Consider the following 26509-nt stretch of genomic DNA (forward strand, 5'->3'; position numbering starts at 1 on the left):
CTGTCACGGACTCAGAATCCGTGGCAGACTGTCACGGAACTGTCGTGCTTTAGCGACGGTTTTTGGTAAAACCGTCGTACATAGCGACGGTTTTTGTTTAAACTGTCGCTAATAGCGACGGTTGTGTTTTAAATTGTCGCTAATAGCGACGGTTATGTTTTAAATTGTCGCCAATAGCGACGGTATTTTAAACCGTCGCTAATAGCGACGGTGTTTGATAAAACAGTCGCCAATATCCCTTTTATTTTTTTTTTTTTAAAAGTTAAAAAAAAATAATAATAAAAAAATTGAATCCGGGACAGTAAGTCCCGGATTGTACTAGTTTTACAAACTTTTAGAAATTGCCACATTTTTACAATAATTTTATTATTTTATAATATTTTTAAAAAAAACCAAAGTTTCACGCTACTGATATATAAATATTTACTACAATATTATCATGATTCAGAAATTACCTCCAATCCAAAATATTGGCCTCGCGCACATGCTTGACCTTCTCCCCCAAAATATTGCGTAATTTTTAATCAATTGTGTGGCGAAAATATAAATTAAATATCTTCAATATTTTTAAAGAAACAGACCTTAAATTATTGAACATCACATCACAGTTCAAGTCAAAATTCATTTATTTTACAACCATATAGTCTTCACCTTTGCCCCCAATTAATTTTCCACGAAATAAAATCAACAAAAATACAGTATACATAACTATGTATTATCGTTATCAAGAAACAATTTATTTGAATAAGATGAACAGTTTATCGTCTTACTGTAAAAAAAATTGATATACTCACATTTTTTTGTTTTAAACCAAGATGATCGACTGAACAGTTTTTACAAAACAAAACTCGAAAGTAAATTTTTCGGTGTAATATAGATTCAAGATGTACGCCTATGGATGTTTGATTTGTGGAATTATACCCTTTTCTTTGAAATTGAAATTATGTCTATTATTCTTCTAAAAAAAATAAATAAAAATTAGGAATAGTGTTACTGATGTATAACTTTGTTTAGTACAAAAGGTAACAATTTTATTCTATCATTCATTTGACTTGGAGTTTTATAATAATTTGATTCAAGATAAATCTGCAAGCCATAATTTGTATATTATTATTCTCTTATCATAGATAATTTATCTCAAATTGGACATTATATTATAATGATAAATAAAATAAGGTTTTTTTGGTAAATTGAATTGTAATATAATATATATTAACGGCTGTCGACTTTTTTTAATAAATTAATAATATTTTATTTTATTTTTAAATTTACTCGATAAAAATCACAATTTTAATACAAAAAGAATTAAATGTACAAATCCACCAGGGGTACTGAAGAATCGCATAGCTATGATTTTAACAAATTTTATTTTTGAGTTGATAAAAAACAACTTTAATTAAATATTATCAGCACATGTCAAAATAGGAAACATACTGGCGAACATATCTTTATTGTATAATAACAATAAAAAGTGTGTAAATAGGAAGTTTGATTCGATTTTATCTAATTTATTTCGATTTTAAAATCATATAATTTAATATTCAAATCGTTTTTCTATTCTTGGTTTTATACCAAAACAATTCAATTATTTCGTTTTGGTTCATTCGATTTTGAGAATGATTTAAATTAGTAATTTAAATATAATATATTATCTTAATTAATTTTTAATAAAATCTTTAAAAGATTATAATAAAAAATAAAATATTTAAATATATAATCTAAAAGATATAAATTAAAATAATTATGTGGAATTTTAACTAATGAATGAGTGCCACGTTTACGATTGTCACGGCAAGTTGAATGCTTCTTGTATGCTTCATCTCCGTTCCAGGCTCCAGGTGTTTCTCACTATAAATATGTTGATGTATTTTGAGAAGCTTACCTTTTGATTTCAACATTATCCACCTCAACCGGTTACCCAAGTAATCAAATACATTTTCAACCAAAATTTTGATTCAATTTCACCATGACATGCGAAAAATATCAGGCCGCCGATTTGTTACCCGGTTTGCCTGAAGAGATTGCGCTGGAGTGTCTAACTCGGTTGCACTTTTCAACTCACCGAGTCTCCTCCCAAGTTTGCAAGCGATGGCGAGAGATCATCCAGAGCGAGGATTTTTACTACCACAGGAAGAAGTATGGGTTTACGCACAAGATGGCATGTTTGGTTCAAGCGCTTCCCGCTGAATCCGGGTCAAAACCGGCGAACCAACCCAGGTACGCAATTTCCATGTTCGATCCGTTGACTCGGAGCTGGGACAGACTCGAGCAGGTCCCTAAGTACCCAGATGGGCTGCCGATGTTCTGTCAAATAACCAGCACCGAAGGTAAGGTGGTTTTGATGGGTGGGTTGGACCCATCGAGTTGGGAGCCTGTTAAGGACGTGTTTATGTACGATTTCACGAGCCAGTCGTGGAGTAAGTGCGCGGACATGCCGTCGATTCGGTCTTTTTTCGCAGCGGGCGGCGTGGAGGGTAAGGTGATAGTCGCCGGGGGGCACGACGCGAGCAAAAACGCGTTGAGTTCGGCGTGGGTTTTCGATATAAAGAAGAACGAGTGGAGCGAGTTGCCAGGGATGAAACAAGTGCGGGACGAGTGCGAAGGGATCGTGATCGGGTCGGAGTTTTGGGTCGTGAGCGGCTACGACACCGAGTCGCAAGGGAATTTCAAGAGCAGCGCCGAAGTTTACGATGTTAGAAGCGGCGGCGAGTGGAGGATGGTAGAGGAGGCGTGGCGCGTGCGCGAGTGCCCGAGGTCCTGTGTCGGCGAAAACGAAAAGGAATTGTTACGTTGGGGGGCGAGTGACCCGACTGTGCGCGTGGGTTCATGTGGGGTGGACCTTGGGAAGTGGAGTTTATTGACCGGCGCAACTTATCAGGGTGGCCCACATATCTTCTTTCTATTGGATAATAATAAAAAGAATAATAATAAAATTAATATCACACCCAATGAAAAATTTTCTGGGTTCGTGCAATCTGGCTGCGCCATTGAGATATAGCTAGCTAGGGAGTTTGTACAATTGGAAAATATCAAAATTTTTAAATTTGGTATTTGCACGCTCTTGTAACTATGTACAGTTTAATTTGGGAAGACGTAGCATTTGAAAATAGCTAGAATTTTTGCCTTCTGGAATAGTGTGTGCGTCTTTGTGTATGCGTGTCCATATATATTGTAATCTAATGTAATGAAAATGATCAATTACGGAAACATGCCTTGTCCTTTTCTTTGGCCGGTGCAAGTGAGTGGACATGTGCCTGCTTTTGTATGAATTTGATCGATAGGAATTTGAATTTTTATTTGACACGATGATAGGTTTATCTGTTTTCAATAATTGATTCGAGTTTTTTATGTTCGATTCTTTGCGGGGTTTGAATTAAAAGTTTCTAGCTCCTTAGGGGACAATCGATAAAATTGGAAGTTTATGCAAAAAAATAGAATTTAGTGTTATAGTGATTATTATTTGCGGAGAAAGCTCACTTTAAAAATAATAATTAAAAGTTCACCCAAAGAAACACACATTAATGACAAAAACTTGTGTGAGACGGTCTCACGGATCCTATTTTGTGAGACGGATCTCTTATTTGGGTCATCTAAGAAAAATATTATTTTTTATGCTAAAATTATTATTTTTTATTGTGAATATCGGTAGGGTTGATCCGTCTCACAGATAAAGATTCGTGAGACCGCTTCAAGAGATTTACTCTACATTAATTTAGCAAAGGAGTTTTAAGGGGTAAATATTTTCAAATTGTAGAAAGATAAATCATATATATTAGTTATGTTTGGTTAATATATTTTTTATAATTGATTTAATTTATATTTAAATCAAAATCAAACCATAAAAGTGAAAATTTCACATAAGGCAGATAACGCTCTTATAAGATAACTCAACGTTGCCAATCTTAATCACAAGAGTCTTTTTCAGATGCCCAAGTCTACCACGAAAGACCCAAAACAGTTATAAAGTTAACACAGACAGACAACAGGATCACCATTTTTTCTAATCAATCTCTTTCAGTCATTAGCAAAAAAAATAAAAAAATGATCTGAGAACACCGAGGATAATCATCGAATCTCGTCCCGAATAAATGAGAACGACTATATTGATGAACAGGATATCATATTATGGTTGTTATTTTACAAATTTACACTGTCCTTCTGCCTCATCTAATTGTGTGACCTTAGTCTGCCATTCTTTTGGTCTCGTACTCTCTGTACTTGAACTTTCCCGAGTTCTTGGCAACTATATGAACATCAAATTTGATATTTCACTAGATGAAGGGGAATATGAAGTACTCCGCGTAAAACAGATTCCATATAAAACGGTAAAATTCGGAGATTGCATCCTGCAAGAATGAAGAAAATTGTATTAACATCAATTGTCAAGGTTCTTTTTTTGGTTATCATAATCCAGGCAATTAAGAGGGAAGGGAGGGACCAAAAAAAAAAAAATTCTGGAAAACCTACACAAGACTGTAAATGATCCAACCCATAATCCATATTTCTAAAAGCTTGTTCCGTAGCCCAAAAAACAGTAAAAGTATACATTTAGCACAACACCAGGACTTTGATACTTTGGCATCTAAACTTACAGAACGGGTGGTGCATTCTCTCGGGTATAAGCCGCTAAAATTCGACATGGAAACCAAATTATAGAGTCAGATAGGCTGGAGAGCAAAAATCATAATCGTTTTTAAACTGAGATATGTGTTATGTTGTTCAGGAGGTGAAGTGGCAAAATCAAGTCTACCAAACAGGTATATGATGGCTCCTCACTGTTCTCTTTTCAGTCCTACAATTGTTGAATCTTAATCAAACTGAGATTACATCCATAAACTAAAAATTAAAACTGTTGACAGAATGGGCTAATTAACAGCAAAATTACCCATAGAAGACCCATGCTCTAGCTTCCATTTATACTTTAGAAAATTGAATGAACGTCTGCTATTTACCGGGTACAAGTATATATATTTCAGATGAGTGAAAAAGTACTAACACAACAGTTAAATTTACGCATAAGCATACATGAGTGTAGAATAAGTGGAAAGAGTAAACAAGAGTCACCTTGGAATAATTTGCTTTTTCCAGTACCCATGCCTGCAAAGAGAGAGCTTAAGACCAGGTCATTACAAATAATAGCATCTAAACAAGAAGAATATTCGCCCCAAAAACAGTGGGAGCCAACTAAATCTATTTAGTAGGAATGGATTGTCATGCTTCAATAGAAATAGATGGAACTTAAAAATGAAGAATTCAACCGAATAAAAGACAGAATAACACATGTATAAACAAATGAAATTAAGTAATAGCATCATAACAAAGCTTAACACGTACCTGGCTAGTTAAACCTAATGCCAGGATAGCATGTGCAGGTATCATTAAATTTCTCCTGAAGGCCTGTAACATATGCCAAGTCTATCTATACTCAAAATCATACTAGTTGAGAAGAAACATGATATCATCAGGTGGATCAGTGGCAACTGAAAAAGCAAATGTAAAATAGTCGAGTGTACAATTACATTTACCTGAGGCATGTAACAAGCTGCCAAAATAGAACCAACGTAATTTATCAACAGAAGCCCAGAACCCAACAATGCAATATTTCTCACGCCAAGTTTTGTTGCCAAAGTCGATATCTGAAACCTTATGAGTCACAATGAACCATGAAGATTCAGCAATCATAGAATTAGTACCTTAAAACTCGCAAAGGATCATATGTGGAAAAGTTAGCATTATTAAAACCAGTTCCTTTGACATTAATTGTAAATAAATGCGAGTTGTTGAATTTTAAATGTCTAAACTGCACGTCCAAATTGCAGGAAAACATATAATAGCAAGAAATGGGTCCCATAACTTACTTGCGATCACCTTCAACATCGGGAAGATCTTTAGTTATGGCAATAACCAAAGCAAATAACGTTACAAATGTGGTAATGAAAGTAACAGGTGAGCTGAAGAAGGAAACATAAACGCCAATATCAGAATATCATCAGAAACATAAAAAGCAACACGTGGGTAGTTTTGTGTAGTAATTCACCTCCATTCAAACGTCAGACCAAGAGCAGCTCTAGTGGCATAATAGACACCATAATTGAGAAGGAACCCTCGAACCTAAAAGAGTTGTGCGTATTTTGTTCAACACAGATTATATCAACAAATTAGTACAATTATTCACCAAATTACTCCTAAGCATCATCAAGCAATTGTGGTTTTTAAGAAAGATGTTAAAGTATATATTTTACATACCACAGTTAATCACACGTGCAAGGAAAATGGAACAATGAAAAGAAAGGATATTTCCTTCTAGCGTAAATAGATTTGCCAAATAAGAAAAGAAATTATGAAAGTCAAAATTATGATACACTTTCACCATTTCCTCGTCATATTTGACATGAAAAATTGCATAAGGATGATCTTAGTAACAGATTCTACATAATTATTCTGGTCAACAAGTCTAGAAAAGCCCACAAAATATCATTTGACTGGAGGCACTAATCAAGTTTCAAGGCGTTCATATTATTACCCATGTTTTGAAAGAATGTAACTGACACTTTCTTATGTATTCCAGAAAGTTTGTAGCTTTATTACATTTCTTGGGAAATTCAATTTGGACATTATTTCTTTTTCCATGATGGTTGACATAAGGTTGATCTACAGGAATTTCAAATCTTCTCTACAAGACTACCTTACAAGAAATCATCGGCAAATAAAACCTTGAAGGAAACAAAAAGAAAAATGTAGCTCCAACGAACCAAAACCATACCGTGGCAATAATAAGAAATGCTACGACAGCAAATCTCTTCATTCGAAATGGAGGAACTGAATAAATGGTTCCAAGGAAAAGACCAAGACAATATAGAGAAGTGATGAAAGAACCAAAGTTTAATCCAACAATTAGAATACCAACGAACGCCAGAGACAACACCAAGAACCATGCAGATCTTACTGAAAGATCTCCTGCAGCTATAGGTAAGAAAGGCTTGTTCACCCTGCAGTTCAAGCCAACAATTTGCAAAAATCACAAGACAAAGAGGAGAGTATTTTGTAATGTAGGTGGAAAACAGGACATAAGTGCACGCTTCATGGCAAAGAGCATGATAAAATGAAGACATAAAAAGAGCAGTCCTTGATATAAATAAACTCAAGTTTACAAACCGCATGATGGTGTAGCTTACTTGTCAATCCCTACATCATATATCTGATTGATTCCCACAATGTAACCATTTCCACAAATGAGCGCTACAAGTCCATAAAATGCCTTCAGAAGTAGTGACCACCTTATCAAATTCGGATTCTCGATTAAAGCTCTGGTAACTAAGGAGCTGTCAAGAAACGAATGACACGGGTTCATCTCATATTTATGTTTTTCCACTAGCAAAAGTAAACTTGATAAAAGTTATAGAATTAATTGCTCACGCTGATCCTAATGTAGTTCCACGTATGGTGTGGGGCCTTAGAAATCTCCAGAAGGCATCCTTGAAATGGTCAACTTTGTTCCACCAAGAATCACTTCCAGCTGCATCAACTTTAGAGCAGGCCTGACAATTTAATCTTTCATACATAGACTCGTCAAATAATTAGCCATTATAATAATAAATCTGCTTAGACATAAATCCATGGGAAACTTAAATCTGTTTGAACCACAAAGTGAAATGCAGCATGCCAGTATAATCAGACGACAGAAAACCCATCAAAATTCCATAAAACTCAACAAATGACCAAATTTTCAAGATAAATAAGGAGGAATTGCGCATACCCAGGAGCCCAGATGGGACGACGAGCTGTTCTTGAGGAGAATTTGGTGTGTGCAGCGGAAAAGGCCAAGTTATTAGAAGATTTGAAAACGAATGAGGGGGGAGTGGAAATGGGGAGCTTATTTCTCCTAAAAGTTTGAGCAGGTAGGAGGACGGATGAGCAGTGAGTGGTAGCGACCTCCATGGCCGTTCGATTAATCAGAGCTGAGTAGGAGAAATTGCATTTGCTTGTGGAGAGGATGGCGAGCGATGATAGATGGAAGGTTGCTTTTTTCTAATTAAATTATAATTTATTAATAAAATATCAAAAAGACAAAAAAATTCAGACATTTGTAATAAAGACTATTAATAGTATTTTAGACTTCATATTTTTAAAAAATCAAACATAAAACCAATTTTTACCATATGTGTAAATTTGCATGCGTTTTTTTAACATAAAGTTGAAAGTAATTTTTTTTAAAATGAAGAACATATTAACTTATTAATATTTTTTTAGGAGTTCTATGAATGATATGCAGCTAGATGTTTAACAAAAGTGTTTGTCTAAGAAAAGATCCAAACAATATATTCTAGAATTACAACATAATAAAATGTCGATACCGCAAAAGATCGTGTTGATAGTTATGCTACAATCCTGTTGTTTTGATCATCCAACTTTGATTGCTCGATCGGTGCTATCTGACTATCTGTTTTTTTTATACAATAGGATGAGAGAAATTTATCTATTTAAATTCATATAAATGTGACTTTAATATCATTATTGTTGTTAATGCATGGAGGGCGTCAGACTAAATCGCACTGCGTACTTCCTATATGTATAAAACTAAATGCCTGAAGAATTGTAAAATATTTACTACCAAATGTTTAATTGATCCAAAACTGACGAAAGTAATCGAAATTGAGTGTTTTCTCCAACTTTTATCCACACATACATATAAAATATATATAATTGTGTGTGTGTGTGTGTGTGTGTGTGTGTGTGTGTGTCATATGATCAACAACTTCATCAAGTAGTAACGCGAGCGAAGTGCGTTCTTGACATCATTACTTGTAAACTATAACAATGACAGGAATATGATATCATATGGGTATGAATACAATAATTTCTAAAAATTGAGCATATCGTATAAGAAGAAAATATGATTTTGCTTGATGAACAAAACATATCTTCAAATCAAGGGATATCTTCACAAAAAACCTCGAGTAAAAATCTCCAAATCTCATTTTTAAAACTTTCAAATAATGCCATGTAACCTTTACTTTTCTGCAAAATTACGAAACATTTTAAGGGATATTCATGATATTAGTATAAAAGTAAAGATTTTGGATTTCAGAAACTAACAAACAGAATATGCAACTCTTTCCTCCCCAAAAGAAGCGTTGAAGAAAAACTGGCTCGATACAAATCAAAAGACATCAAATCTCGTCTGATAGAGTAATACATAGACACTAGTAGCAGAGTCATATCAGTTGATATAGAAAAATCAGACCCAGGATTTTAAACACTTGTTGCCCATCCAGAACCAAATACCATCCAAGTGCGCAAGAGGTTGGAATAGACTAAACACCCTGAGATCGGGGTAAGCAGACAGTCTACAATCACCCTCTGCCCCTGAACCCACCTCCACCACCACCCCGATTACCACCTCTAAAACCTCCTCTTCTACCCCCTCTTGGAGCACTTCTTCCACGAAATCCACCTGCACGTCCACTTCTTCCACGAAATCCACCACCACCTCCACGTTCACCGCCTCTACCTGCTTGTGATTGTCCCCTGCAAAAATAGTACAGCATCCAGTTACACTTTGAGTACACCAACCACCCAACAAATCTCGGATGGACATAACAAACTACGAGCTACAGTTATAGCTAGATTTTTATAGCAAAGTAATCGTGCGTATTCTTTTCTTTGGGAAAACACACGAGCGGGAAAAACAAGCTTCAACGCTAGTTAGTACAGAAACTAAATTGATCGAGAAATCAAGGAAACAAGATCCATGTACCATGAACCAACCTCCGGATCAATCACTCTTACTCCATAATACAAATGTAGAATATTTTATGATCTCACACTCGGTGTGTGTTATTGGAAAATCACTCATTTGAAAATAAGTGATAAACAATCCTAGCATAGGCTCAGGACAAAAGATTGTTAACATAATCTACTTGAATAAGCACATTAAAAAAAAGTTCCCAAGATAAAATCGATTCAACATTTCATAAACTCCGTTCACATAATCGATCAAGGGAAGGCCCTGGACATAAGATCATTCACTGATCAGTCGGAAGCATATAGAAAAGAAGACAAAAGTCAACGAGGACCAAGCATTCCATAAAGTTGGTTTATTTATAAAACATAACATGTAGACGTCCAAGGAAAGACATGAGCAAGATAATAAACAAGCTTTCAGAAAACCAAACTAGGTTCAAACTCTGCCTGACAACCACATTCACATTTAATCACAAGTATCAATTATCAAATAGCATTAGCATTTTCATCTCGGAAGGCTCTAATTACAGATAAGGGACAACTAACCTTAAATATTTTTTTCCAATTTATTCATTGCTAGGTAAAAGGCCGAGATGTTTCTTATCGAGTAAATGAATCTCCCAGTCGAGGATAATTTAACTCTGAGATCAGATAATCATGAACATAATTTATTGCATGCAAATAAAACCAGATTCTCAACATTCAAAGGTTAGATTACATACAACTACATATTCACTCAATCCTTATCAGCCAGTAATCGTTATCTTACAACATATTCAGTTTACCACACAATTAAGCAAAAAGAATTGATCTTGGCCAGTGGCCCAGTAGCAAGACAGAAAAATTCCCTGCCGCGTGTTCCTAAATAACACCAAATCTACAATAAGTTTAGAGACATAAAACAAATAAAGAAAAAGTTATACTTTGGCGGAGGTAGAAATCTTGAGAGTGGCAAAAGCTTAGCAGGGTCTATGAAGAACTTATCACCCGCAGAATACGACGTGGCCACAATACCTTCCATCATCTTGATGGAAAAATACTACAATACCAACGGAAATAGCACAGGATGTAAGAAAATATCAAGCAATATAAGCTCGAAAACCAAACGCATTACAGTTGGAAGAGGTGTACTCACAGATTCATTAATGGGGCCAAAAATTTCATCCACTTTGCCAATTTGTGTTTTGTTGTGAAGGTAGATAGGTGCATTGAAGTAAGGTATTTTTTCATTTGTAAGCTTCGTGACCGCATCTCCTTCGCAAGCAAGAACAAATGTAGAAACCTCTACGCACAAACCCACCATTCATTAAACACTATAGCAGCTAAAATTACAGAAATAAATTTCACAAAGAGGACACATGTGCGTCGAGACAGAGCACAGACCAACAACTTCTGAAGGAGGGCCTTCATCGCGAGGAGGGCCGCGACTTCCACCACCGAAACGGCCTCCAAATCTGCCGCCTCTAGAGCCGCGTCCACCGTCTCTGCCGCCCCTGAAGCCTCCTCCGCCGCGTCCCCTCGGAGGTCTCATGATCCACACTACTGATCTGCAACTAGAGTAGGAATTTTACACACTGTTATATTCAATTTAAAGGCGATCACCAGCAAGCCGTTTTCGACCAAGTTGTTCCGGTAGGATTTAGGGTTTTCGGATTGGGCCGCTAATTATGATATCGAGACCCAACTCAACTATTTTGTTTTAAAATTGGAGCCCAATTAAACTGACGCCTTAGGACAATGCAAGATTACGTGATTGGGCTAGTAAAGAGAGGTTCCGGACCTTTCTGGCGAGGGCCCAATCTGATAGGTCCAGTATAGATTACTAGACCGGTCCAAGCTTATTCAATTGGAGATTGAAATACCAACGGTGGGTTCTTTTTTCCTTCTCTCAAATAATAGAAAACATAGAATTATATTAGAGTAGATCTCTTGTGAGACGGTCTCACGGATCTTTATCTATGAGACGGGTCAACTCTACCGATATTCACAATAAAAAGTAATATTTTTAGCATAAAAAGTAATACTTTTTTATGAATGACCCAAATAAGAGATCCGTCTCACAAAATACGACCCGTGATTAGACAAAGAAAATTTAGAATGATGGCCTAGTATCCATCTCATGTTCGGTTTAGAACTATTTTTTTTTAAAACTTGTTAAATAGCCATTGTGATTTTGCGTGTATGATTTGGGTAATTTGGATATCACATTACAATATACGAATTTATTAAAATTATACTAAACAATATACAATTTATCACATCGTCTTATTTATTTCCCGTCTCTCTTTTTTTTTATATACGTTGTACTGCACATCCCCTCCATTCTCAAATGACAAAATTAATTAATTAATTAATTAATTAAATAGGTAAAAGGGGAGAGAATAACATGAGGCAGGATTCGGGTTGATTCTGGATCCGAGGTCAGGGTCAATAGTGTCCACGGGTGTCAAACCTGTGAGTGAGAGTAGGGTTTCTATTACTCTTTCTGGGTTTTAATTCATTTCTGCGTCCATTGTATAAACACACACACACACACACACACACACACAGAGCAGCAGTTTAATAGATCTCGGGCATTCAATTACTGTGTGACGTTTCAGATTATCGGCGAGTAAGTGGTCTGAGTTTGAGTCATTTGGGGGTTTGAAATGGTTGGGTTTGGAATGCAGCCGTACGGAATACAGTCGATGCTGAAAGAGGGGCACCGGCATCTGTCGGGTCTGGACGAGGCGGTGCTGAAGAATATTGACGCCTGCAAGCAGCTATCCACCATCACTCGCACGTCCCTCGGCCCCAATGGTCTCTTTTTTAACCCTTCCTTTTTTCATCGAAGATTTATCTTTTATGTTTTTGTAAAGTAGTGGTCTTTTTTCGACTAGTTAAACGATAATTGGGTTCGATCCAATTTTTGCTGGGTTTCATGAGCATAGTACGCTGTTCTATGAAGAAATGGAGTAGAGAAGCTCAGTACGAAGAAGAAATATTGTTTCTTTAATTATGGTGTATTTATTAAACCACGAGTTTGTATGTGTTTTGTTGTGCTCCTGATACGACTTTCATCGTCGTTTTGTGGTAGTGCAGTGCCATTTACATTAGCTTCATCTTCATATAGGGTCCATCGATATTACTTATTTATACATGTAATACGCATTAGCTGGTCCCTATCGAGCATCCAAGTATTTTCCGAATCATTGAAAGGAGTTTCGGAGATATTCTTATTCATCTTAATTGAAGCTTCTTTCTTCAACTACCTCACGTGAACTCCTTAATACTTTCTGACATATTCTAATCTTATATTTACAGTTTGAAACTTAGCGATTTTATTTTCAGGAAGCATCTAACCATGGCACTCATGATTTATCAAATTTTTGAACAATTTTCCCTTATATGGCCTTTATGTTCATGTTCAGGTATGAATAAGATGGTCATCAATCACTTGGATAAGCTCTTTGTCACCAATGATGCTGCAACAATAGTAAATGAGCTTGAGGTTCAGCATCCTGCAGCTAAAATTTTGGTTTTTGCTGGAAAAGCACAGCAAGAAGAAATTGGGGATGGAGCTAATTTGACTATTTCATTTGCTGGGGAACTTCTGCAGAATGCAGAGGAACTCATTAGGATGGGGCTGCACCCTAGTGAGGTTATAATTGGATACACAAAGGCTATCAATAAGGTTTGAGGTTTTAGATGTTTATCTGTGTTGACAATGAAATGTAGTTCTAGCCTACTTCATTTAAGGTAATTTAGTATCCTATTATTGCAGACGATCGAGATATTGGAGGAATTGGTTGAAAGTGGTTCGGAGAATATGAATGTGAGAGAAAAAGACGAAGTTATTTCACGAATGCGATCTGCAGTTGCCAGCAAACAATTTGGATTGGAGGATAAATTGTGTTCTCTAATTGCTGATGTAAAACAACTTTGTACTTTTGATATACAGTCTAATATCTACCTTGAAAAAAATGCTAATTGTTAGGCATTTTTTTTCTAGGCTTGTATTCAGGTTTGCCCCAAGAACCCATCCAATTTCAATGTGGATAATGTCCGAGTTGCTAAGCTCTTGGGTGGAGGTCTACATGATTCCACTATAGTTCGAGGTATTGTATTGAAGAATGACGCTGTGGGGACTATTAAGAGAATTGAGAAGGCCAAGGTGATTGTTATGATACATATATCACTTTTCTTTATTGGATAGTTGTGTGTATTCCTGCTCTGCTTCTTGCTTCAAACAAAGCAAAAGGCTTGTTTTATTTTAATCCAGAATATTTGTTTCTATTTTTAATTCTTGAAAAACAAGGATATTATGTTCATTGTACACATCAATGTTACAAATTATGTGGCGGTAGTAACGCTCGTCCTCACACTAATATTCCTTCCTAAAAAATAAAGGAAAAAAAGTTGAAACAAAATTTCTTTTATGATGTTTTGGAGGTTGTGAGGGAGCTGTAAATCATTTGGGCAGAACTTAAGCTTGTTAGTATGACAATTCCTATTTTTTTTACTCTTCTCAGTTACAAAACTGCCTCAACCTTGTATCGTATTATGTTCGTCCTTCGATTACAGTTATTTTTTCGGATCTCGATTAAGTATGCTTGTTAGGAATGATGCTTCCACATTATGAATCTAATCCATTATTATTATCGTTCGCTGTCACAGGTTGCTGTTTTTGTTGGGGGTGTTGATACATCAGCTACAGAAACAAAAGGAACTGTCCTTATACATAGTGCTGAGCAGGTATGTATACGTGAGATTTTAACTCTGTTTTCAGACCTTTATGCACTGATGTGGTAATATTTGTTCCTTATATGGTTATTGAACAATCTTAAGTGGTCATGTTTCATCGTTTAATCTCCTTCTCTGTCATAGCAGGTCCTCCACTGGTTTCTATGTAAGTGGCCTAGTTACTGCATTATTCGCTTTATCTGGAGCCTTCTAGATGCCGGGCTCTTTACCAAGTTGATGTTTTAGTTTCTTGTCACGTGATGGATCTTAAAATGCATCTTTAGGGCCTTGTTGTTTATGTGTATTGTCGTAAGTTTGTTTCCACTATTAGAACCTAAATACTTCCATTTCAATAGCATCAAATTTTCTGAGTGAGCTGAAGAAAGTGAGTATTTGTCCCGTACCTCAAAATGGTTTAGCATTCATGTCGATGAAGAGAACATCTAATTTGAGTAATTATATTATTGGATTGTAAGTACCTTTATGGAAATAGAGCTCCATCGATCGAGTTCCCAACAAGACCCGCAGAAATCAATGATGAAAGATTTTAATATGACAATTGTTTTTGAAACAAAATTCAACTTACTGTTGAAGGGAGCTTTGGCGGTCTCTATATTTTCTTTATTTTTAGAAATCTTGGACTTAATTACTTCTGCCTTTCGGTCTCCTTTAATAAGGAATGTGATAATTTTTTTAGACTTCTGTAATCTGTAGTTAATGATGAGCATTGTTAAAGTCTTGTTTTTATGCAAAGACTAAAGTTTATTTATTTTTGCTTTGATGCCTGAACTTCTTCCAGCTTGAGAATTATTCAAAGACCGAAGAATCGAAAGTTGAGGAACTCATCAAAGCAGTTGCAGATGCTGGTGCCAAGGTCATAGTTAGTGGAGCAGCTGTTGGGGAAATGGCTTTGCACTTCTGTGAGCGCTATAAGTACAAGCTTTTCCTCCATGTTTATTACTCCATGAAATTTCCTTTAAATCTTGATAATCTTGTTTTCTTGTTCAGTGATGTGGAATTTTATAGTAAATGTCAGTATTAACATGTGATTTTGGGAGATGATAATTAGTTGAACTTCCTTTTCCGCTCAGTTCTTTGTTCCATCTGTATCATCTTTCATTGAAGACACATGCCATAAGAATCTTCATTATTCAATTTATTGTTATTCTATGCCCAAGTCTGTAGTCATCATTGCGGAGCCCGCATTTTTCTTGAACCCTCTCCGCTGGTTACTGAAATTTCTGGTTTATAATTTGAAGATCTGTTACTTTGTTTTGTAGACTCATGGTGTTAAAAATCAGCTCCAAATTTGAGCTTCGTCGTTTTTGTCGCACCACTGGCGCTGTTGGTCTTGTAAGCATAACATATTTGTTTGGTTTATTGTGCTTGATATTTCAGCACTTCCCTTCTGTGACATTTTTTTATTTATTGTGAAAACAGTTAAAGTTGAGTCAGCCTAACTCAGATGACCTTGGATATGTTGATTCCATTTCAGTGGAGGAAATAGGTGGAGCCAGAGTATGACAATCCACCATCACTTAGTTTTGATTATCTTAATTACTCATAAATTTTGCTCTATGCTTTGGTGATGCTTGATCTTCTCAGTTTTTATTAATAGGTTACAGTTGTAAAAAATGAACAAGGTGGAAACTCAGTGTCCACTGTTGTTCTGCGAGGTAGCACTGATAGCATCCTGGATGACCTTGAAAGGGCTGTTGATGATGGTGTGAATACATACAAGGTAGTTTTCCGTTAAACCGAGTAAAGTGTGTACTAGTTAGTCGATCTCATGAAATGTTGAACATGTGAATTACTTAATTATTTATTATTATTATTGTTATTTTTTTTGGTGACCAAGAATATGCCATTAACAAGGATCTTATGGTGGTCAATACTTTCCAACAGGCTATGTGCAGGGACAGTCGGATAATTCCTGGAGCTGCAGCTACTGAAATTGAATTGGCCAAAAGGCTCAAGGAATTTTCTTTCAAAGAAACTGGGTATTTTGTGTTGTTTTTAATTTTTATATACATCTTCTATAGCATTAGTTGTAGGAAGTTCTCCCTTTTCCGTATGATTTTTATCCTCTTCTCTTGATTGATATTTCTTGCATGACACCAATTATGTTTAAATTGATTAGACCATAAAAATTTGTTAATAGATTACATTTGAGTCATTATCAATATACTACATGGCAGTTTTTGCGTCCTTCTGAATCTGTTTTTGACAAAATATGAATACATTCTCGTTTAAAATATCTTCGAGGTCACCCGCCGATAAATTTTGTTCTAAATTGCTAATAGTGCATGTTTTGATTTCTTTAAATTGAACTGTTATGAAATATTTCCATGTTATTGTAACTGGACAACCTGTGTTTATTTTATTCAATCATGATTACTAAATTAAACTGTGGCTTCCCAGGTTGGATCAGTATGCAGTTTCCAAATTTGCTGAAAGTTTTGAAATGGTACCTAAAACTTTGGCGGACAATGCTGGGCTCAATGCAATGGAGATCATATCATCAATGTATGCCGAACATGCATCTGGTAACACAAAAGTGGGCATTGATCTGGAAGAAGGTCTCTGCAAGGATGTGTCTTCAAAGAATGTATGGGATCTCTACATCACCAAGTAAGTTATTCTTCCAGGTGCCGACTGTAGAGATAGTATAATTTGGCTAATTTTTTGTTAATTTAAATATGTTTTGTTTGATGAAAAATGTTTAACTGGTTTTTTGCTAGTTGCTACATACCATTGGCCACCCCTTGGCTTCTTTAAACCCATCAGTCCCCTTGTCCCTAAGCTTTGAACTCTACCACATCTCCGGGCTGATTATGTTTTCGGAGGAAAAATGGTATAGTTTATAATGCAGTAAAAATGTTTTAAAAAATCTTGACCTAGCTGGCTAGCTTTGGGCCTTTACCATCGTTGATCATTTATTCATCAAAATGTTTATTATAAATAAGCTTCCTAAATTTTGTTAATCATCTCTCCCTGAATATTATGAAGTAATGGCACATTTATAATCTCATTTGGCCGCCAAAGGTGTAAACAACAAGACTAACCTTTTTATTTATCTTAAAAATTGATGTTTCGGGCAAAGGGCTAATATCGAGGATCTCTACTTTCTCTGTTTACTAAGAGAGATCACCTCATGAAAATACACTTTCGGGGTTCAAATATAAACTTCCAAGAAATAATCCAAAACTTGATTAAATTAAAATTCTACCTAAAAAAACCTAAAGCTCAATTAAAAATAAAAAGTTTTAATCTTAAATTATTATCATACAAAATTTATGAATAAAAAAGTAATATTCAACGAGGAAGTTCTTATTAATTAGAAAAGTGGTATTGATATACAAATTATCTTGTGAATTTTATCTTTCTAAAATTAACTTGAATAAAAATTATTTAGAGTACTTTTAACAAACATTTCAATTAGATAAAAATTTAAAAGTAAAATAACAGTTTTTTCTTTGATGTTTTTATGCACCAGAGTGTGTGCATTGTTATTTGTTGTGAAGTAGTAATTGCACAGTGTGAAAAAACCAACCACTCTGCAGAATGTATGTTATTGAAAACTGTCTTCATTTGGTGCTTGCTAAGCCAGTTGTGTGCCAAACTTGTTTCCTTTCAAAAAAAAAAAAAAAGTTGTGTGCCAAACTTTTCCTCTTGCAACCGTTGGCTTGATACCTTTTTGCTGCTGGATCTCATAAAATATTATGGTCGATGTTCTAATCGTTAGTTATATTGCCTATATGTTGAGAGTTTGACATACAAGTATTCTCCTTTTTGTACAGATTATTCGCTCTAAAGCATGCTGGTGATGCTGCCTGCACTGTCTTGCGAGTAGATCAGGTAACCTGCTTCTGTTACTGGTCATACCTTTTTCCAATCTAGGCCGTTGATATTCTTCACGGCTTTATGAGCTTTATCAATAACAGTAGGTCATATGATTAAGCTTGTCATTGGCTTTTTCATGACCCTCTTGTGATTAAGCTAGTCATTGGCTTTTTCATGATCCTGTTGGGGTGCTGGAAGGCCAACGTTTCTGCCAAATGTACAATATGTAATCACCTCAATAAACTTTTTAGAGGTGAATAAATCAATCCTCGAAAACTGTACTTGCCATTGTTCATAACAATGACACTGACACTCCCTGATTCAAATAGTTAGCATAAACTTCTTTGTTTCCTTATTGTGTAGACTGTTTTATTCCCTTAGGATTCAATTTTTGTTTTATTCTTCCCCAGATCATAATGGCCAAGCCAGCCGGTGGTCCAAAGAGGCCAGAGCAGGCTGCAGGAATGGATGAGGATTGAGTTCTCGGGGACACACATCGTCTGTAGGCACAGTTCACTTTGATAAAAATCGGTTTATTATTGTAATTTTCAGCATTGCTTTTGAAGTCTTTTTGTTTGTCGAAGGAATTTTTGGAGAAACTGGAATAGTTAGCAAAGAGAAATTTGTCGCTCTTTTGTCCGAATTTGATATGGACTGATAATGTTGTTACGAAGTGTTGGTTTTACATCCCAGAAGTAGTTTTTGGTGACCCCAGTTTTCTAATTCGGACGTTCGCCTGCCATTTTAATGTCGTTGAAAATTATTAAAAGTTCGTCGCATTAGTAGTAAGCTAGCAACTTTGTGCGGAATATGCACCAATTTCTGCTCGTCTTATATTCTATCTTCTGTGTGCCTTAATTATTACGTAAGCGTTTCATAATATCAATTGAAAGCTAAGTTGGTTGATAAGGATAAAAATTCAAGCATAATGACTATTGTTACAAATTCAAACGTGACATTTATATTTATAATTCCTGAATTACTATAATTATATTTACTAATTATCATTTTTAACAAAACAATAAGTTTAAATTTTATCACCATCAACGTTGATATAAGGTTTATGTATATTTTTGAGGGACACCTCTATTTAAACCCGTATATTTATTCGGTATGTATCTATTAAGTATCTCCATGATAGAGATAAAAAAGTCGCATTGGATTAATTTTTAGAATCTCCAGAATATCTTCAATTGTGTTTTATCCCTTTTATTTTCATGAAAAAATAATTTTTTTTTTTAAAAAAATAGATAAAAATCAAAAAATTTATATTTATTAAAAAAATCGACTGAACATGCCCACAATGTTTAATACAATTGGTTATTATATATATGTGTGTGTATATATATATATAGAATAAATTTTTTGTGAGACGATCTCATTGATCTTCATCCATGAGACAAGTAAACATTGTTTATATTTATAATAATAAATAATACTTTTGATGATAGCATATCTAATTATGCTATCTATACTTTACCAGAGCAACCAATGAGATTTTCAGTTGCCAGCTCTGGCCTGAACAATACTAGCGATGAATATATTGTCCTCCAGATTTTTATTATTACATTTCATTTATAATTCAAAAGATGAACTGTTCCACCACCACAATCAGGAAAAGACTAATTTGAAACTGCATTCACAGTGGTAGAATTGATTAACGTAACCAGTATACAATTCAAGCTATCAATTTACGACTGTTAACATTAAGTATTCATATGCATGCATAGGTCATGCACCACTTAAACGAATAAACTAGAATGCTCAAAGTGCACCCAGAAAACAAGTTCAGATAAAAATGAATTTATGATTGCCATCGTTAAATGTATTCTCGAGAACGTGTTCAAATCAAATACTCCAACCAAAGTACACGTAAAAATAAGCAAATCACAGAACAAGAATCTAGGTGGGAACAAGAATGTTGCCATCTGCCAGATCACCAATTGCCAACAAACGAAAAACTGCTGCAAATATAACAAGTAAAATGCCACAAACAATTTTGCGAGCAGAGAATTGGAGGCCTTGACGCACATCGGCATTTTGAATTTGAGTTTCATTTCTAGGAATCATATTCACAGACACTGGTGTATCTGTGTCAGGATACACATCTTCAGTTGAGGAAACTGATTCTAAGCTGCAAATTAACTGCTCACCACTGTAGGACAAATTTTCCTCACCGTTGATCATGGGATTTATGCCAAGAGAAAGGCCATTAAGCTTTGATGCTGTCATTTGATCTAATGTTATTGGAGTCAAATTTCTGAACCTTCCAGTATGATTCTTAGAGAAGCCCGAGTTCAAGTTATCTGGATCCTGGAGCGAACGAATGAGCTTTCTTGGGGTACTGAAAATCTTCACATCATTGAGGTTGATAGTAGAGCTTGATCCCTGAAGCACAACAAAGACAGATGTATTATGATGTTATTTAGTCGGAACCGAAAGTACACTAGTACCAAAAGAACATACCCGAGGACTGGACGATGTGCTTTTTGCAGCTGCACGTCCAGTAGTCCCTTGTCGAAAATCGGCAAAATTCTCCGCATGACCACTGCAGTTGTCGGAAAATTCATCATTATCAGGTTTCAGGATGTCTACCTCCCGAGTTATACTGGAGAATATACCATCCTTAAGAGATATATCTAGTACTCCATTCTCACATCTTCGCCAAAGTTTACGGTTTACACTTCTGCGATCATCACTCATGCCTCGAGGGTCCTGTTTCATCGAGATTGGCGATCCAGTAAAATAATCATATCCCACAAAAGAATTAATGGTTTGTGACTCCGGTGACACAGTGCGAGGTGAATGGACTCTAGAGCCACACACACTCCTCTTGGTGTTTTCTCTTCCATCAAAATTTGAACCGGTGATTGAACGCGTGACCCTCCCAATTTTCGAGCCCTTTTCAGAACAAATCCTCTTTGCTATTTGTACCGCTTCAAATGCAGCGCCAGTAACAAAAGGCATTCGATCAGATTGGCACTTCTCGAGCTCTTCGATTACAAACTCCAGTTCAAATGATATACTTTTTGGATCCAAACATCTCATCAAAGAACTTATCATATGTATGGCTGACAATTGTTTTTGTGAATTTTCCTCAGCAAAACCAATGTCAAGAATTCGTACTCCAGACTGCAGAAAAAGACTTGAATACGCTTCAACTATCAGGCTATTGTGTTTAGCCAAAGTCGTAACCAAAGCCATATGGGAATTGGTCTGTGAATGCTTCTCCAAAGCCCCGGCAACTCTCTGACACACCTCATTAATCATCTCGTTTGAAGCAAATCGCCAATTATCAAACTCAATAAGCATCTGTAGACAAAGGGCAGCTCCAGAAGACAGATTCTCTAGGCTACCCAATAGGCAATCTGAAAGAGGCTTACATAAAGAGTGAATAATGTCTCTCTTCTTATCCTCTGCAGTTGTTGGGTCAATTGCATATCTTGCGATAGCTGGAACCACCTTGGAGCAAGCCTGATGAAGGGCAAAAGATCCTGCACTTGAGGACAAGGTCTTGACAATGGTGCTCATAATGTTATCTATCTGAGGGATGATTTTTGGCCCATGGACTCGAGCAAGAACCTCGTATAACGAAATTGTGTATTGACCAGGCGATACACCAGTTTGTTTGCTCTCAGAAACCTTAGCAAGAAACATGGGTATTGCTTTGGAATCCAAGTCTTTTACATATGATTTCAGCGCTTTCATAGCTAATTTTCTACTGTCGGCATCCTTCTCAAGATTCTCCAACTCCCTCAGTATTGGACTTAGACTTCTATTCATTTTAACCACACTCTGGAAGTTTGAATGGAAAACTTGAAAAGCCAGACAACCAATGGGAATCAGCTTCTGATATTTTCCCTAAAATTTTGCAACTTCTCACCACCTTGACAAATGAAAACCACCCTCGTTCTGCATGTCCAGATCGCCGCATTCAAAAGTAACAGAAATACAATATCAGAGAGAGATAAAGCAGGAATACAAATATCAGATTCCAGTGCTCCATAACGAAGAAGAAGTGGCTTATTTTCGGTCACAAAATTAAGAGGGAACTAGCAGAAATTTTCAAGAAATTTCTATCCTGTCCGAGTAAATCAGAAAAGCGTATGCATCGAGTCAAGAGAACAATGGTTACCCTTATTTTTTAAACTTTCAACTCCGAACAATAAGTTTCACATATTTTTCTGCAGCTCAAGAAATGAAATCTCAAATGCTAAAACTCAGATTGAACCACCAAATGCTCAAGAAACGAATACAGAAATCAAAGATATAAGAACAAGGAGTAAACAAGAAATCCCACTCTCAAATACAAATTGATTACCTTAGCACCGAGATGGAACCCGCCGTTTGCTTCTCTTCCTGTTACAGCTTCAACAATCCAATGGTAGATTGAGGGGCCAAGAAACCGGTATTACTCTGTTACCGTTGCGAGTAGATATTTCTCAGATTAAATTGGGAAATTAATCGAATCAACCAATACCCATCGCTGAGTTTGGCTGCAGAATAAGATCAATAAATTGAAATTCTTGAAAGAAATGAACTTTAGCGGGTTGCCGATTGGATGGTTGTTTTTGACTGTCCACGCTTTAAGCAGCCCTTGTCTTTTTAAAAAAAAATTTAGGGGTAGTCTTATTCAAATCTTTCTCCATATTCCCCCCTCTATCCTCCTCCAAATTTCTACCTTATTTTGTTACTTTCCAAAACATGAAATCGTGCTTTGACTTGATCATTTCGAGGGCAATTCTGTACTCTCCCTGTTCATACGAAGTTTACTTAAATGGATCGCTTCTTTGGATCAAGACACTGTTGTTTTTTTATGACAATAGGTAACTTTTTATATAATTGAAAAAAAAATATTTGGATGCAGAAAGTATTATAAAATGATTAGAAAAAAAATATAATTTTCTTATATCCTCTGTTTTTTTTTTAATTCACTAAATAGATCAATATTAAAAATGTTTTAATAAATTATGGATTTTTATTTTTGTATTCTAACCGATTCAAAGTTTGATCTCATTTTGTAGAGCTTGAATAATGCATAACCTCCTAACTTTCAAAGAAACAAAAACTTGTATCATGTAAGATAAAAATTTAATATTTGTTCAATGATCGAAGCTGTAAAAAGATCTTTATCTGTATTCAAGTACGTCGTTGGTTGTGTTTGAATTGCTTGAGGACTTGGAAAGAAGGATTTGAGTAAAAGACTTCAAATTATATACTTTTTGAATATATATCCGAAATCAATTATAATTATATAACTTGATATAAAATGAATTTAAAATTTATTTCAATTTTATTCGTCTTGATAAAAAAAATATTTGAAAGGGAATTATTGCAGCACTTTTTTGAAGTATTTGGCAGAATGCGAATGATGTGACGTGCAATGGCAAATTGCAAATCAGCAGCGTTGATTTTTCCGTCGGCAATGGAGCTTATTTCTCACTGGAACTCGGCAAATCATTCGGTTGTAAACCAATGCACTTCTTTAGTGAAAAATTGCTCAGGCAAAAATGGAAGAAGCCTCCCGAAGGATATGTAAAATGCAATTTCTATTGGTTCAAAGGCAGGTTTTGAGATTCTCATGGATATATCAGGGTACCATTCTCCAACCCTGGCATAGGCTTAATTAGGAATCCGAGAATCACTCATTGGATTAAGGCATTACAACTACAAAATATGGTCTGGAATCTAATGCCCAAATAGTTATCTGACGCATTTCAAAGTTCAAGTTTCGATTTCTTTGATCATAGAATATTGTAAATCTAGTTATCGGACATTATTAATTGTTCTTTTATTTTTTCACCTCTATCAACAAATCAGATAACTCATATCTTAGTTAGAACCACTGATTCTATGACTGATCAGACGAGGTGAGTTGTGCCCCATACATATTTGATTTTTGATGTATTAAAGCTCGACTGAATATAATTTTATTAAAAAAAAACATTGATCTATGAACAGTCTAATTTTTTTTGTTGCTCATTTCTTGTTCTAATTTTCATTAAGGTTGCAAAATAGCAGCCAGACATACTTTACATTACACATGCAGTTAAACATCACTAAAAAAATTTAAATCAATCATTTGAAAATATTATAAACAACAAAGATATAATGTGAAAGTTTAAAAAATAAGAAAAATGTACAACAGAGGCATATGACACCAATGAAAAATTGACACGCAAAACAGAAAGTCTATAAGGAAAAAACCAAAAGAAACCAGAAGAAAAATAGGATCATTACATTATATACTTCAAATGTTAGAATGTCAATGCACAAACGAATTTACAACGTTAAAATTGAACTTACGTCAGAGAAAATACAGTTGGATAGGTATCTGAGTTACAAGCCAGATCTAAACAGAGGACCAATTACAAATAACTAGTTACTATGCACACGTGATGCGCGTATGTATAATCTTTTTTATTATAATCGATGGACTACAATGAAATTTGACAAATTATGAGGGACTAAATTGATATTTGAATTGTTGAAATAAAAATAAAAAAAATAAAAGTGTGTGTTGAAATTAAAAAAAAAAACAAAACAAAAAACAAAAGTGTAATATTAATATCATATAAGGGTAAAATTGAAAAAAAAAAATTGATGTCCTCTCTAAGTAGTTATTATCATGTTCTCACCCTTAATATAATAGTATAGAAGTATGCATAATACCAGAATCAGTCGATTACAACAGAAATAAATAAAAAGCGGGGAAATGTTGTCAAAGTTCAGAAAGAATTGCAGGGATGTAATGAGACAATTCTGCAGTTAGTGACTGAAATCCATTGACAAGCTGAGTATCAAATTCTTGATCTTCCTCCCCATCGCCCGCTTGCAAACAGCCATAAATTCAAGGACTCCTGAGAATGGTGCCTTGTTGCAGGCTCACCAGAAAGGAATGCTGTACATACACTCAGCACTCCACTGTTTACCTGTAAGTGTGATAAATAGTTCAGTGTATGGAGAAACTCAATCGAAGAACCTAAAACCGGGTATTGGATCTGAAAAAATTTCTGACGTAACTAAATCAGGTAAAAAGAGAGAAAATTTAGCTGATGCAAAAGTTTTGCAAATATAAGATAACGGCCAAACATAAATAGGACATGTAACTCACTTGAACCGCTACCGAGCCTTGGAGTATCCATTGTAAGCTCTGAAGACGTGGGAGTTGATCGCCTTCCGAACTGCGTGGCTCTTCAAGTTCATTTCTTAACGCCGATGTCCGAGTTCCAATCATTCCAATCGCATTCTCCACTGGAGAGAACTCGAGAGATTCTGATTTGGTTACTAGAAGGAGGTTAACCAGGGCAGGAAAAGAGCCCTCAGTCTGTAGTACCGTGCGTCGTTTCCATTAGTCTTCCAACCCACCTTGGGTCTTTTCATTTTTTGTGAAAGGAGTATCATATAAAAAGCGATCAAAGACTTGCACGAACACTTCCAGTAGAGAGCGAGAATATTCTCTCTTCCTTCATAACAGGATCAACCGCAGTTATTTGAAGGTAGCAAACTTCGGGCAGCGGTTCATTAGATTTCACCTGTGTAGCTAGAGTCTGGGATGACATGCAATGTCGTACGATCCATTTTCGACTGGTATATATGACTAAGTTTCTCCATTATGTCACCCAACCCCACATCGCGAAGCTCTCTATATACATATTCCTTTCCGACAAAGCTTCACTTTTTCACCATAGAATCCTACCCTATAATCAAATTATTTATAATCTGACAGGCAAATGTGATTTGATGCAGTCTATTCCCATTCATGGAGGGGTAGTCATGGAAATTATCATGACCTTTGGATTAGTGTACACAGTTTACGCCACAGCAGCAGACCCCAAAAAGGGCTCAATTGGAATAATTGCCCCAATTGCAATTGGGCTCATAGATCAATGAACCCGGACCGATCGTTTGGGCCTGCAATTGCTAGTGGAGATTTTTCTGAGACCTGGATCTATTGGATTCGCCCACTTATCGGGGGGAGCACTTGCGGGCCTGGTCTACGATTGGGTCACATGCCAAAATCCCAGCTTCTGATGATTATGCTTAGAATAGGAGACCATTTTTTCTGTTTAATGCGTTGATGATCCGATAATTGTCATTAAGGAGCTTGTACTTTTCGCTTCTCAACTTCGAATAATATAACTCTTTCACAAATTTCATATTCATTTTGAAAAACGACTAAAACTTTCGATTATATATA

The 26509-nt window shown here is 35.6% G+C and overlaps 5 protein-coding genes across 5 annotated transcripts; 2 read left to right on the forward strand and 3 right to left on the reverse strand.

The window, feature by feature from the left end:
* The first annotated feature begins 1863 nt into the window (after nt 1-1863).
* On the forward strand, nt 1864-3223 carry LOC140969839 (F-box/kelch-repeat protein At2g44130-like). The gene has a single exon (XM_073431347.1). It carries the CDS (start codon nt 1967-1969, stop codon nt 2996-2998), a length of 1032 nt encoding a protein of 343 aa, XP_073287448.1. The 5' UTR covers nt 1864-1966; the 3' UTR covers nt 2999-3223.
* An 862-nt stretch (nt 3224-4085) lies between these two features.
* On the reverse strand, nt 4086-8025 carry LOC140969842 (homogentisate solanesyltransferase, chloroplastic). Its single transcript, XM_073431349.1, has 10 exons — nt 7757-8025; nt 7417-7551; nt 7176-7322; nt 6764-6989; nt 6038-6111; nt 5859-5951; nt 5526-5643; nt 5335-5397; nt 5065-5097; nt 4086-4346 (listed from the first exon to the last, which is right to left on the reverse strand). The coding sequence occupies exons 1-10, from the start codon at nt 7936-7938 to the stop codon at nt 4272-4274; spliced, it is 1146 nt and encodes a 381-aa protein (XP_073287450.1). The 5' UTR covers nt 7939-8025; the 3' UTR covers nt 4086-4271.
* A 1038-nt stretch (nt 8026-9063) lies between these two features.
* LOC140969778 (putative H/ACA ribonucleoprotein complex subunit 1-like protein 1) lies at nt 9064-11346 on the reverse strand. The gene is made up of 4 exons (XM_073431232.1): nt 11128-11346; nt 10880-11028; nt 10668-10783; nt 9064-9528 (listed from the first exon to the last, which is right to left on the reverse strand). Exons 1-4 carry the CDS (start codon nt 11273-11275, stop codon nt 9354-9356), a joined length of 588 nt encoding a protein of 195 aa, XP_073287333.1. The 5' UTR covers nt 11276-11346; the 3' UTR covers nt 9064-9353.
* A 799-nt stretch (nt 11347-12145) lies between these two features.
* Nucleotides 12146-19102, forward strand: LOC140969815 (T-complex protein 1 subunit theta-like). The gene is made up of 13 exons (XM_073431294.1): nt 12146-12543; nt 13155-13417; nt 13508-13654; nt 13736-13897; nt 14401-14478; nt 15266-15399; nt 15747-15819; nt 15907-15984; nt 16085-16207; nt 16372-16466; nt 16888-17097; nt 18267-18324; nt 18720-19102. Exons 1-13 carry the CDS (start codon nt 12393-12395, stop codon nt 18786-18788), a joined length of 1641 nt encoding a protein of 546 aa, XP_073287395.1. The 5' UTR covers nt 12146-12392; the 3' UTR covers nt 18789-19102.
* Nucleotides 19103-20127: 1025 nt separating this feature from the next.
* Nucleotides 20128-22997, reverse strand: LOC140969790 (protein SINE1-like). Its single transcript, XM_073431246.1, has 3 exons — nt 22631-22997; nt 20776-22221; nt 20128-20697 (listed from the first exon to the last, which is right to left on the reverse strand). The coding sequence occupies exons 2-3, from the start codon at nt 22090-22092 to the stop codon at nt 20212-20214; spliced, it is 1803 nt and encodes a 600-aa protein (XP_073287347.1). The 5' UTR covers nt 22093-22221; nt 22631-22997; the 3' UTR covers nt 20128-20211.
* Nucleotides 22998-26509: the final 3512 nt, after the last annotated feature.

The sequence above is a fragment of the Primulina huaijiensis genome, unplaced genomic scaffold (genome assembly GCF_012295235.1).
Source record: "Primulina huaijiensis isolate GDHJ02 unplaced genomic scaffold, ASM1229523v2 scaffold42781, whole genome shotgun sequence".
NCBI classification, from domain to species: Eukaryota; Viridiplantae; Streptophyta; class Magnoliopsida; order Lamiales; family Gesneriaceae; genus Primulina; species Primulina huaijiensis.

What these genes read in the sequence shown, in the direction of transcription:
- LOC140969839 (XM_073431347.1), top strand. Translation starts at nt 1,967, where the DNA reads ATGACATGCGAAAAATATCAGGCCGCCGATTTGTTACCCGGTTTGCCT.
- LOC140969842 (XM_073431349.1), bottom strand. Translation starts at nt 7,938, where the DNA reads ATGGAGGTCGCTACCACTCACTGCTCATCCGTCCTCCTACCTGCTCAA. An exon ending in CGTCCCATCTGGGCTCCTGG is followed by an intron (nt 7,552 to 7,756) that starts GTATGCGCAATT and finishes TATGTATGAAAG; the next exon opens with ATTAAATTGTCAGGCCTGCT. An exon ending in CATTTCTTATTATTGCCACG is followed by an intron (nt 6,112 to 6,763) that starts GTATGGTTTTGG and finishes CAACTCTTTTAG; the next exon opens with GTTCGAGGGTTCCTTCTCAA.
- LOC140969778 (XM_073431232.1), bottom strand. Translation starts at nt 11,275, where the DNA reads ATGAGACCTCCGAGGGGACGCGGCGGAGGAGGCTTCAGGGGCGGCAGA. An exon ending in TTGGCCCCATTAATGAATCT is followed by an intron (nt 10,784 to 10,879) that starts GTGAGTACACCT and finishes TTGGTATTGTAG; the next exon opens with TATTTTTCCATCAAGATGAT. An exon ending in AGATTTCTACCTCCGCCAAA is followed by an intron (nt 9,529 to 10,667) that starts GTATAACTTTTT and finishes CTATTTTTGCAG; the next exon opens with GGGACAATCACAAGCAGGTA.
- LOC140969815 (XM_073431294.1), top strand. Translation starts at nt 12,393, where the DNA reads ATGGTTGGGTTTGGAATGCAGCCGTACGGAATACAGTCGATGCTGAAA. An exon ending in CCACTGGCGCTGTTGGTCTT is followed by an intron (nt 15,820 to 15,906) that starts GTAAGCATAACA and finishes TTGTGAAAACAG; the next exon opens with TTAAAGTTGAGTCAGCCTAA. An exon ending in TTTTCTTTCAAAGAAACTGG is followed by an intron (nt 16,467 to 16,887) that starts GTATTTTGTGTT and finishes GTGGCTTCCCAG; the next exon opens with GTTGGATCAGTATGCAGTTT.
- LOC140969790 (XM_073431246.1), bottom strand. Translation starts at nt 22,092, where the DNA reads ATGAATAGAAGTCTAAGTCCAATACTGAGGGAGTTGGAGAATCTTGAG. An exon ending in GCACATCGTCCAGTCCTCGG is followed by an intron (nt 20,698 to 20,775) that starts GTATGTTCTTTT and finishes GTTGTGCTTCAG; the next exon opens with GGATCAAGCTCTACTATCAA.